The following is an 11,944-nucleotide window of genomic DNA, read 5'->3' on the forward strand; positions in this document are numbered from 1 at the left end:
ATGGTATTGCACTTCTACTGCCTCCAGTGCTCTATAACAGCTCAAATAAGACAGGAGGGCATGTCACATTGGAAGCATAACTGCTCTCACTGTGCAGACAAAACCTGACATTTTTGCATCCAGCCTCCCCTAAGCAAAGGCAAAGATTCTTTTGTGGAGGATCAGACCATGATTTTCAGTCACATTTTCCTAACCTCTCTTTTATCTTCCAGATGGGTTGGCAAATGGCTTAAATGAATTCATTATTAAGTTCAGAACATTGTTCCTTACAGGATGCAGGATCTAGGCAAAAGTACACAGTCAGAAGTTAAACTAAGGCTTTAACTTTCTCCTGTGAAAGTATTTCTTGTAAACAGCCACAAAGTTTTGCTTTTAAATAAACTCCTCTAGAAGGCTCTTGCTTCTAGTTGCCATCACATGCAATAGCCTTAACACTACCATTCATTATTTGGATCAATGCCTACATTTACAGCACGACAATCAAGGGATTCCCATTCTAACACTTTGTTCCAAGACATTGTTTCCATTTTCCAAGCCCATCATTGTGAATATAATCTTTCTCTTCAGACCTGCTCCTCTACTGACACCAGAATCAAGCTATTAATATCTGCAACACTACCTCATTATTTCTGCCCAGTAACATCCTTACCTAAAAGGATCTAGGCTGTTGCTATGACAAAACCATTGTTTATGAGGCTAATTTTTGGCTTATTTTTTTTCCCATTCTCTGCTTATATTTTTCTTTTGTCTCCCTTTTTAGACTTTGGATCTAAGCTGTAAACTTAAGTGGAGAAGAAGCCATCATCTTAACATTTATTTGCACATTATTTAACCAAGGGGACTTGGCTCATAACTGGAAATCAAAGCATGTATAACTGGTAGAAGTACTTACAATAATCATATTACTTACTGGTACACCTCTAAAGAAACCACACACCAGCAGATCACCAACTATTTCAAGATAATTATTAAGAAAGAATAATTTTCATTTAAAAAATGGCATAGTACACAGCAGCCATTTTCATACTCACAAAAACTGAAGTGAAATTCCTGTTTTTTTCAAGTTAGCAATGATAATTCCCAGCTGATCCTCACTGACAGGACTATTAAGGTCTGTAAACAGTTCAATGTGTCTCTTCTCGTATTTCTTTCCTCTTAAAATAGAGAAAAACATTTACATATATTGAAAATATTGTAAGGCCATTTTTAATTATTTCTTTACACAATAATAAAAGTAATGCATTTGTAATTACTTTACCCAAAATATGTACTTGTAAAATCAAAGAAAACAAATAAACCTACATGGCAGAAGTTGTTCTATCATAGATGATATTATTTCTCCTAAATGTTTATTTTCTCCTTCCTACCCTAAAATTGAGGACTCTAGTCCTGTGACTATAAATCACTAAGTACATCTAAATGAATGGAATTCTGCCAATTTTCACCAATGTGAATAAAATGCTAATAAAGTATGCTAGGCTATTTATGGATTACACTGATCATTTCCTTTGCAGCTGTAAGTCTGTTCTTGTGAAAATGTATTTTAAATTACTTTTGCTGGTGGGGGTTCCATTTTAGTAATCTAATTCAGTAGATTAATTGGAGAAGATGGACTTTCAAGACTCCTTAATATACTGAGAAGTAGTAACAGTATAGCTCAGGAAGGTTGGGTAGTGACAGAACAAAATTTAGTTAAATTGGTAGTTTTGATCTGGATAATTAAACATAAGAGTGGTTTTCTTGAATTTTTACCCTACAGTATTTTCTCAAATGAAGGCAAACTCCATATCAAAGGGGCTGGTGTATACAGGCTACAACAAAACCTGTTGCTCCATAACTATTCAAGACTATAATGCTATAAACACAGTAAGTTTCATTCACAACTCAGTCTTAACCTTTAAATGGATACAGCTTTCCACACTGATTAGAATTTATTAATAAAAAACCAAATTGCATCACCAAGTCTAGTCTTCTGCACTCACAATTAGATCACATAACCTTTTTAGAAACATGTTCAAGCTCTGGTTTGAGAGGAAGTGCAGTTACCTTCCTTTCCCTTCACCACTAGTTCAAAGTGTTAGAAACACCTTGCCAGCCTAAGCACATTCACTGACAACTTTGTAACACTGATGTCAACATTTTTTCTCAGCTTAACAAGTGGTTTTTTTCCCTACTGCACCTTCATTTCCCACAGCCTATTTACATACAGCCATATATTTGCATATGTACATAAATATTTGCATATTAACAAACAGCCACTTCATCTCCAACAGTCTTTACATTTCAAGGCTGAACAAATTCACCTTTCTAGTTTTGTTTTTTCTTTCTAAAATGTGCCATTACGTTTTAAATCAGTAGCCCTTTTCTAGGCATCTTAACATACACATTAACACTTTTTGAAACAGAACAAGGAATGTGACAAAAAGGGAAGGCTTTGTGCCTTCTATAATGGCATTAATACCCTCATGGCTCTACTACAGTGTTGCCAGTTGCCTCAGAAAGCTCTCCAATTGTCTGGAATATTCAGATGTCTCACAAGGATTTGGAAATGTAAGACCAACAAGAAAACATCAGTGCAAAGTCAGACTTCTGTATAAGACTTCAGGTTACATACTCACATTGTTTGCTTCTGCAGCAAGTCCATACACACAATAATAGCATCCAAAACTAAGCAAAATTAAGAAAAATCTCAGAATATGAATGAAGTAACAAAAAGTGGTTTTGGTATAAAACAATTTTACATTTTCACTCCTTCTCAAAGACTGACAAATATGCATTTCAGTTAACAAATATTCTTTTAAGATAAATACTTTTCAAATAACTAATGTGCAAGAGGTTCCTATATAACATGTCTGTATTGTGATCTCATCTCTGCCCCACTTACCCAATGGAACACTAAAAAAAGCTGTTTCAGATCCCAGCCTCTCAACTGCCAGTGAGAGGCTCAAGTCCAATGAAGAGACAATCCAACCTTTAGACTGTTACTCTGAATCCATAAACAATATTTCAATATGCAAGTTTTTCTTCAAAGCACTGCATCTGACAATCTCTTCATTTTTATCTCATCACAGTTCCCACTGGGAATGTGTGAGCCAGCTGACTGGCTGAACACCTCTGAAACAACTCTGACTGCCTGGACAGAGCTCACAACAATCATCTTCTGGCCAGAGAGAGACAATACAGGAAACTGAACTGTATGTAAATGAAACACACAAAGGAACACTATATAAATGACCCTTTAAAACTTTTCACTTTATATGTAACTAAGAGTAGGACACATTCAAACATGAATGGAAATCAAACCACGAAGTGATATTTGGCAATGTCAGAAATACTTTATAAATAAATCAATCTGATAAACCTCTATTCTGCTTTCTCTGGGGTACAGATAGTTTTCCTCACAGTAGCTGGCATGGGGCTGTCTTGAAATTGTGCTGGAAACAATGATGACAATATAGGGATGTTGTAGCTGTTGGTGAGTAGTGCCTGCACAGAGCCAAGGTCTTTTCTGGTTCTGGTACCACCCTGCCACTGAGGAGGCTGGGGGAGCACAAGAAGCTGGGAGGAAACACAGCAGGGACAGCTGGTCCCAACTGACCAGTGGGATATCCCACAGCACGTGGCATCACACTCAACATGTAAAGCTGCCAGAAAGAAGGAGCAAGGGGGGATATTCAGAGTTCTGGTGCTGCCATTCCTAGGTAACTGTTAAGTCTGATGAAACTCTGCTCTCCTGGAGATGGCTGAACACCTGCCTGCCCATGGGAAGCAGTGAATAACTCCTTGTTTTGCTCTGATTGTGTGCACAGCTTTCAATTTCCTTTTTAACCTATCTCAACCCACGAGTTTTCTCCCTTTTACTATTTCAGTTCTCCCCCCATCCAACTGGTGGGGGAATGAGCAAGTAGCTTGTGGGGCTGAGTTGCCAGATGGGCCTAAACCATGACAGTCTGGTTTCTGGTACTTCTGCTGACTTATTTCATAAACAACATTTTTATTAAAAAGCATAAACCAAGTTCTGTCATGCTATTTAAAAATATACATGCCTTATTTAAGGCCTAAAATTATATTATTATCTATGTTCTCTTTAATTAACAGAACACTTCATAAAAGCAACAATTCCTTAAGGCCAAGGCTACATCTGCTAGCCTAAAAGAATGTCAAAAAGCAGCTAAATCTGCTTTTGGACAAACTTACAACCACAAATTAGCTCAAATCTGACAGCAGCTAAAACTTGGGAGGCTGAGCCCAATTTCACAACACTGACTTCCTGTCTCCTACACAGCTGAATCAGTTCAAGGAGCTGAAGAGCAAAAGGATACAGTCTGCTTGTTCAGAGCCTGGTTTAATCACATCTTGAATGTCTTCCAGCAAATCAAAATCTGGCAGCTGTAGTGACCTATGTACAGTAATGTTTTGGTATTGGTCTCCACTGGCAAGGTCATTGCTAGTGCCATTAGTGCCAAACAAAACTACAGCAACTTCATCTTTACTCTCAGCAAAAACCTGCAGAAACAGAGAACACAAAACAGGAATAAAAACACAGGTAGATTAATACACAACTATGTTAGGCAGATTACAGCAAGCTGAACTCCTTTTGAAGCATTAATTACAATGGATTTACTATTTTTTATTTATTCAGTGATACCCTCCCAAAATGCAACCTTAAAGTGGGTTCACAAAGTTAGATATAATTAAGGTAACAAATTGACAAGAGGCTATCTGGGATAACATAAATAAAATTGGCTGATTTAGTTCTCAAAATGAGTCTTCTGTGTAGTAATTATTAAGTATTGAAATATTTTCAACAGAAAGAGTACATTTTCAAAGAAAATATACTTCTTTTCCATAAAAGCTTTTACTGCCCTGAAGAAAAAGGGTGACCAACCCAACTATCACATCTCATGCACAAAAAATACAGCTGAAACAAAGAGCACTGTCACTCCTGCATAAACAGACTAATTCTCACTCATTCCTCATTTACTTAAATTATTAGTAAATGAGGAAAATGTTTCACAGATGTTACTGTTTCCTCTCCCTTTGTAACACTTCTGGAGTGACAGACCTGTCGCTGCACAAACTTTGTCATAATCTTCTTGGCTTGGTCCAGTGAAGACTCTCCAGCAGGGGAAGAGCTGCTCATGGTAAGGCCTACATCCAGGCACAGCACTATGGCCACCTGAAAAGAAGGAGCAAAAATAAAAAATAAAATACAAGCAGAAGTACTTAAAAGGTTAAAAGGGAACATACAAAACCTGGCAATCAAATTACATTACATTTCTTTTATAGTGACTGTTAATAAGAGACAATGGTGGAAGACAGAACTGGTATAACTGCACTGAAAAGGAAATAATTTAATTCTGTACCATGTTCCAGACATTTCAGTGGAAAATACAAAAACATCCTATATTACACAATAACCTGTAAAGAGCATGCAATTTCTATACAATCCCATGAATGTATTAGGGATCCAAGGGCTTTTCTGCACGAGGAAATTAAACAAATATTTTAGCTGACAAATTGCAAGGATGAATTCCAATTTCAATTTAGGGGCTTAAATCCCTCAAGTTAGTCCATGTTTCTGTGTTTCTGATCACTTCTTTGACTGATCTATACAAAACACTGCCCAAGTCTGCCCATTCATTGATTTATACACTAGAATTAAATAAAATCGTTGCAAATTATCATTTGACTCTAAGTTCCTCTAAAGTTTTTCACACAGTCCCCTTGATTAATTATCCAGATGAATGTAGTTGCAAGAGGAATTCAGCAAAATGAGGCCCTGCATGTCCAAGGCCAGCTCAAATTTATTCTCATGGATTAAACCCAAGTTCCCTAAATATCAAATCCTTCAATCCATCAAAACCTTGCTTGACAGGCTGCCAGCAGATTAAATTACACTGCCTGAAAAAACTGTTTGCCAGAACACAGGAAAGTCGGCTACTACCTAGACTGCAGCCAGCTAACTTGTTTTAAAATATAAAATATATCAAATCCCAGAAGAAATTAAGCTGACAAAAGGATGCGGGCAAAAATCTGTCAAACGACACAAGATGCAGAGTCTGCTTTTCCAAAGCAAAGAACCTGATCCTTTTTGCCGCCCACATAAACAAGTGTTCAAATTCCCTCTGAGCTGGACAGCGTTGCCCGGGGAGCAGTTACGGGTGCCGGGGACGGGAGCAGCGGGCCCGGCCTCACCTTGCCGCCGGGCGCCATGGCCGCGGTGCGCCGCGCTCAGCGCTCCGGCCGCCGCCGCTGCGCCTCCCGCCCGCGTCCCCCCGGGAACACGGCGGCGGCGCCTCGCGTTCCGCGGCGGCCGCTCCCAGCCCCGGTCCCGCCCGCGGTCTCGGCACCGATCCCGCCTCCCTCCCCCGGTTGGGCCGGGGCTGGTTCAGGCTGAGGGGGAGGCTGAGCTGGGTGTCCCCCGCATGTTTCTCCTCAGGGCTCCCCCCAGCCCTCCCTCAGAGTGCTGCATCTCGCAGGCGTGGCTGTCATTCTGGCCATAGGTCGAGCCCGAGGGGGATGCACTGGGGTCCCTGAGGACAGGCGGATGCACAGTGAGTGTCTGGGGCATTTCTGCCCTGCCCTGCCCTAGAACACCTCCCGGTTCCCCATCCCTCACGCACCGTGGTGTAACCCGGCCGCCAGCCCGCCCCACACAGCCGCTCACTGAGCCCCACCAGCAGCACTGGGGACACAATCGGCGGGTTAAAGCTCCAAAACTCGCAGGCTGAGATATAACGACGGTTTAATAAGAAAAGCAAGAGCCATGCACACAAGCAAAGTAAGCCAAGGCATTAATTCACTGCTTCCCCAGGGCAGGCCATCTCCAGGAGAGCAGGACCCCATCACGGGTGATGGTGACTTGGGAAGGCAAACTCCATCACTAAAATATCCCCCCTCCCTCCCTCCCTTATATACTATGATGTTATATGGCCTGGAGTATCCCTTTGGAGAGCTGGGCTCACCTGTCCCTACTGTGTCGCCCCCAGCTCTCTTGCCAACGTGGCCATACAAAAAGCAGAAAAGGCCTTGGCTCTGTAAGCCCTGCTCAGCAATAGCAAAATTACCTCTATATTATCCACCCTGTGTTCAGCACAAACCCAAAACACATCCCCACAATTTCTGTGAAGAAAATTAACTCCATTCCAGCCAGAGGGGCTGTCTCCAAGGCTCTCCAGCCTCCTCTCCATGGCACCCCAGAGTCTCCCAGGACACTCATCCTGCTGGCAAGCAGCCATTCCCCTTCACCACAGGACAGGGATTTTGGCTGTCTGAAGCATCCTAAAAGTTGCATTCTACCTGTGAATCACCAGTGGCTCAGGATTGTTTCATTAAACCCTGGTACAACGCTAGCTTTCTCCCACCATTAACAACAGAGAGAATTTCTGAACACTACATGCAGGGTGTTTGATCAAACTGGAACCCACTGATTTTATATCTGGTGTATCTTAGTGCCCATTGGCTATTAAATCATTAGAGATGAATGAGAATGGCAAATACTTCATCACGTGTATTGAGTACTTCTTATTCTGCATTACCTTCCCTTTGTCCTTTGAGGATATCATTACAAGTGTCTTTCACTTCTAGGTATATCTCAAAATCCACATATTATCTATAATTATTCTCAAAACAGAGCTCAAAGTGGTGATACTAATATAGCTACAAAAGAGTAAATCTCACACAAACACTTCAAAAATCTTGTACCAGAAGACTACCCTACAAACACAAGTGTTTCCTCTTTATACTGAGTGATGTCTGAAGACAAAAATCCCCTTTCCCTCCTTACTACATTGCCATGCATTGGGAATACGGGTAATTGAGGAATTCTCTCTTCAAAGCACTTTGCATATCAAAGGAACAGAGCAGCTTGGCAATGTGACAAACATTTTAGGGGAAACCTGTAGACAAAAAACCCCAGTCAGCTGCCAGAGAAAATCTTGCATTGTCTTCCTGAATGTCTCTAAGGAGATTTCAGATTAATCAGCCAAGGAAATCAGGCTGCTTACTATCATTATTATTATTATTGTTATTCCTGATGTTATCTTAAAGCCCCCCCTTGAGCTCACAACCAGGCAAACCCCACTCCAGCTGATTTCCAACATAGCTTGAATTCTAGGCAGAAGACAGGAGCTGTGCACACACAGGAGGGAAGAAAAGAAAAACAAGAGCTCATCCATTTCAGCAGCAATAGCTTTCCACACACCAGCAGAAAAGCATTTTGCAAGGCATCATGATCGATGAACATTTTATTTTTATGCTGGAGTTGGAAAGTAAAACCACAGCCCTGATTGCTAGAACAGAAAAGTTACATAAACCCCTTCTCTCTGAATCCTAGATTTGATATGAAAGATGAATCACAGACTTTGGTCCAAGCTCTTGCAGCTAGAGTTGTATTTGCAAACATTACTCAGGGAAACCAAATTTGGGCCAGAAGTGGGAATCTCTGATTGCAGGAGGTTTGTATGCCCAGCCCAGGCACCAGCATCCTATTTCCTTACAAAGCCTTACAAAGTCTGAGTAAAACTAAAGGCACCTATAACCATGAAACTTCATCTGTGATATTCCTATCCTTTAGATATCAGTCTGACATAAATGGGGGCTTTTAGCTCTCTGGCACAATACACAAACAATAAACCCAAACATTTCCACTTCACACCTTCATGCTGCCAGATTTCTCAAAGCTGTTTCTGCCATTCAAAGAAAAACTGGCTAATCATTTTCCTTAAACAAACCTTAATCCACATTTCCTTTTTCCTTTGCAAGTCTGAACAGAGCTCCCTTATTGGTAATCATCAGATCTGACTAATCAACTCCATCTGGGGGCACTGGGACTTTGTTAGCCTGGATGAAGGTTTGAGGATCTTTGCTTGTAAAAGCATGCAAAAAAAGTCTGTGATTAATTGTCAATTTCTATTGTATAGAATGTCAGTCTCTGAGTATGAATAATAAATATGTGATTTCTCAGAGGACTCAAGATCCAGGGTGATCAGCTGTAATCTCATTCACACCAAAGTGAGTTCCACCTCAATGTCAGTGAGATTCCCACTCATTGCTCTCCTCATTCCTTTTCTGGTTAATTCCCCCTGCAAAACCAAGCCTGGATTAAATAAGCACACTCTTGGGAAGCAGAAATGAATGGTCTGCTTTGTGCTTAACTTCACTCAATGCCTTTACAAGGCAGCAAGGAAAATGGCTTCCCTCTTTTTGTACAAGAAGGAATGTATTACCCAGAGAGTTATAGCTGAGACCCAGCTGCTTATGGCATCTCTGAGCAAATATAAATGGCTTCAATGTAAAATAGCAAGATGACTTGGCCTTTTCTCCCTCTTTACCCACAGGGTAAAACTTTGGAAAAATGCCTGGTGGAAAGATGAATACCATAGTCATCTGGGATCTAGCCCAATAGTTTTATTGAAATGGATACATGAAGCAGAATTTTCTACAGAAAAATAGTATTAACTTTGCAATCATTACCCATTCTTTGCCTGGGACAATACATAAAAGTGGGTGCTAACTGCAAACTGAGGAATTATGAACTGAATTTTCTACAGATAAACAAAGCAGGGCAAACACAATCAATGGCATCAATCAGGCAAGCACAAGCTTGGCAGCAAAATGGAAGACAAAGTAGATGGGAAATTGGCACCTAAAACAAAACAGAGCTTGGAAGCACATCTGTTAGGATCCTCTTACACAGGGCTTTGTGAGGTGCACAGCTGTCTTCTCCCAGGAGGTCTTTCCAAACACCTGCTTGAAAGCACACGTCAAAACTGTGGTGCAGACTAACACTAGTATTTATTATGTCTCTTTAGTGATTTCTGATGGCCCTTCCCAAAGGATGCAAGCCTAACCTCAGTGTTTGCTTAATTGCTTCTGTGGAATACACCTGCAGGGAAAAGATCTCAAAGATCCACTCTCTAAAGCAAAACTGGTTTTTGACTTTGAGGTTCAGCTGTAACTCCACAGGACTTGTTCTCTGTCCACGACTCAAAAATATTTGGCACCTTAAAAAACTGTGCCTTTAATAAACCGAAAAATAACTTCTAAAAAATCCTTTGGGGGATTTAACAGTTTTCATATGTTAGTCTCTGTCCATTTTCAGTTTAGAACATGCAATGCAAAGAAATGAGCCTCTTCGGAATCAGAGACATTACTGCAGTAGGAAAATTAGCAAAATGAGAAAGATTATACCACACCATCCAACCTTGCCTGAAATCACAAAAGAAAAACAGGAAGGAGAGGTAATGAGTAAGGAGAGCATATTGACTCGGGTGTGTCCTGCCGGGCACATTCCAGCTCAGGGGCTCCTGAATAGTGGCAAATGGGCGGATCACAAATGATAAACTGCTTCAAAGCAGCACACCCAGAGTCCCTAATCCCACAGCACTGCAGACGAGAAATGGCTCTCCAAATCCTTCTGCCTGGAGCTGAGAGACAGAGGCTCCCTGTTTGCAGCTCCTCACACAGGGGTGCCACTGCTGCTTTTCCTCCTCACTGCCCCCCGCCCCAGCTGCTGGATTTACAGCTTCCTCTTTCCCTTCTCCAGATTATGCAGTGATTACACATTTCTCAGGCAGAAAAAACCCCTTCCACTGGCTGTCATACAGCAGCAGAGGCCTTATCAAGAGCCAGAGAGAGAAAGCATGAAATTACAGGCCAACAATGTTTACAGCCCATTTCCCCCCATGTAGTTTTAACTTTTCCACATTATCGTGGAGTCACACATGAGAATCACACTCTTCTGTAGCCTGCATGTACTGTTCTACAGAATTGCTGCCCATCCAGTAGTTCTTCTACCTGCTGTTTTATATTCCCCAAGAACTGAACGGCACATATGTCAAACAAGTTGAATCCTAGTTTCTTTCCTCTTTCAATCCATCTGTGAAATTGCAATTATAATTTTTTTAGCTGTGATCTTCTCAGCCATGGTGCTTGCCATCCCCCTCATTTTGGTGACAGTTCCAGATTTCATAAGGACTATTTTGTCTTCAGCCAGATCATGAAAGGATGCTGCACAGACCAAGGTGGCCAGTCCAGGGAATAACCACTAGGCACAACTTAAGATAGATCACTCTACCTGCTTTTACAGCTAGTTTGTCATACACCAAAACACACAACACTTCCCAGCCCTCACAAAAGAACATAATTTAAAACAGCATCAAAACTTTACTAAAATAAAAAAGAAAATAAAGAAGACAGAAGGACAATTTAACAACATTTGTCCTTAACCCCCAGCCCCCTGATTTTCCTTTTACTTATTAAGTTCTGAGCATCTACTAAAAGTTTAATTATTTGCTATACTACTTTCCACTATCTAGAACGCAAAGAGCCTCCCACTCCCTGACATCTTTGTCCTCTCACATCTCTTTTCAAAGATAATGCTGTATTTATAACCTCACACATGATTTCCAAGGGAAATCATTAAAGCTTGCTTTGGCCAGTTTTATATTTGCCTTGAATGGAATTCACCTGGCTCAACTGATTTGAAAACATCTCTACTGTTTAAGCACGCTCTGACATTTCCTGTTTTATCTCTAATCACTTTTTGCTGCTTATGTTAATTGTGTTGCTGCATGATTGCAGATGACCTTTGTAAATGGACAGTCTTCCACAGCTGTCAATTATTTAATTAGCTCAAAAGGCAGAAGCATATGCTGTGGGTCTAAAGGTTTCATCCCAACTGAATCTCATGTCAGGAGGAGTCTATTTAATGTAATTTCATTTTCTTTATTTATTTGTTTTTCTGTAAAAAGTCAAGAGAACATTAAAGTTGCAAAATAACAAGAGTATCTGACATCAACGTTTCTTTTCCAGCTTTAACCAAGTATTTCTCTGCACTGTGATACAGATTCAACTACAGGACCAGGTACTTTTTGTCTGGCAATATAGTAGTCTATTTCAATACATATTGGGAAAAAGTTAAGGCTGTGTACTAAAGGAG

At 40.7% G+C, this 11,944-nt stretch overlaps 1 protein-coding gene across 4 annotated transcripts in view; it reads right to left on the bottom strand.

The window, feature by feature from the left end:
- Positions 1 to 11,521, bottom strand: part of XRCC5 (X-ray repair cross complementing 5) — a gene marked incomplete at its 3' end in the record, with an annotated part of 53,408 nt that extends 41,887 nt beyond the window's left edge. For 2 of the 4 annotated variants that reach the window (XM_079310484.1, XM_079310483.1), the window contains exons 1-5: positions 6,199 to 6,270; positions 5,066 to 5,179; positions 4,323 to 4,506; positions 2,619 to 2,667; positions 1,032 to 1,154 (exon numbers count right to left, since the gene is read on the bottom strand). In XM_079310484.1, coding sequence (XP_079166610.1) covers positions 1,032 to 1,154; positions 2,619 to 2,667; positions 4,323 to 4,506; positions 5,066 to 5,179; positions 6,199 to 6,216 — 488 coding nt within the window. In that variant the 5' untranslated portion in view covers positions 6,217 to 6,270. Of the gene's footprint in view, positions 1 to 1,031; positions 1,155 to 2,618; positions 2,668 to 4,322; positions 4,507 to 5,065; positions 5,180 to 6,198; positions 6,271 to 10,709; positions 10,825 to 10,927 lie in introns of those variants that run through there. The other 2 variants (XM_079310486.1, XM_079310485.1) reach the window with 2 other exon arrangements.
- Between the last annotated feature and the right edge of the window lie 423 nt (positions 11,522 to 11,944).

The sequence above is a fragment of the Erithacus rubecula genome (genome assembly GCF_903797595.1).
Source record: "Erithacus rubecula genome assembly, chromosome: 8".
NCBI lineage: Eukaryota > Metazoa > Chordata > Aves > Passeriformes > Muscicapidae > Erithacus > Erithacus rubecula.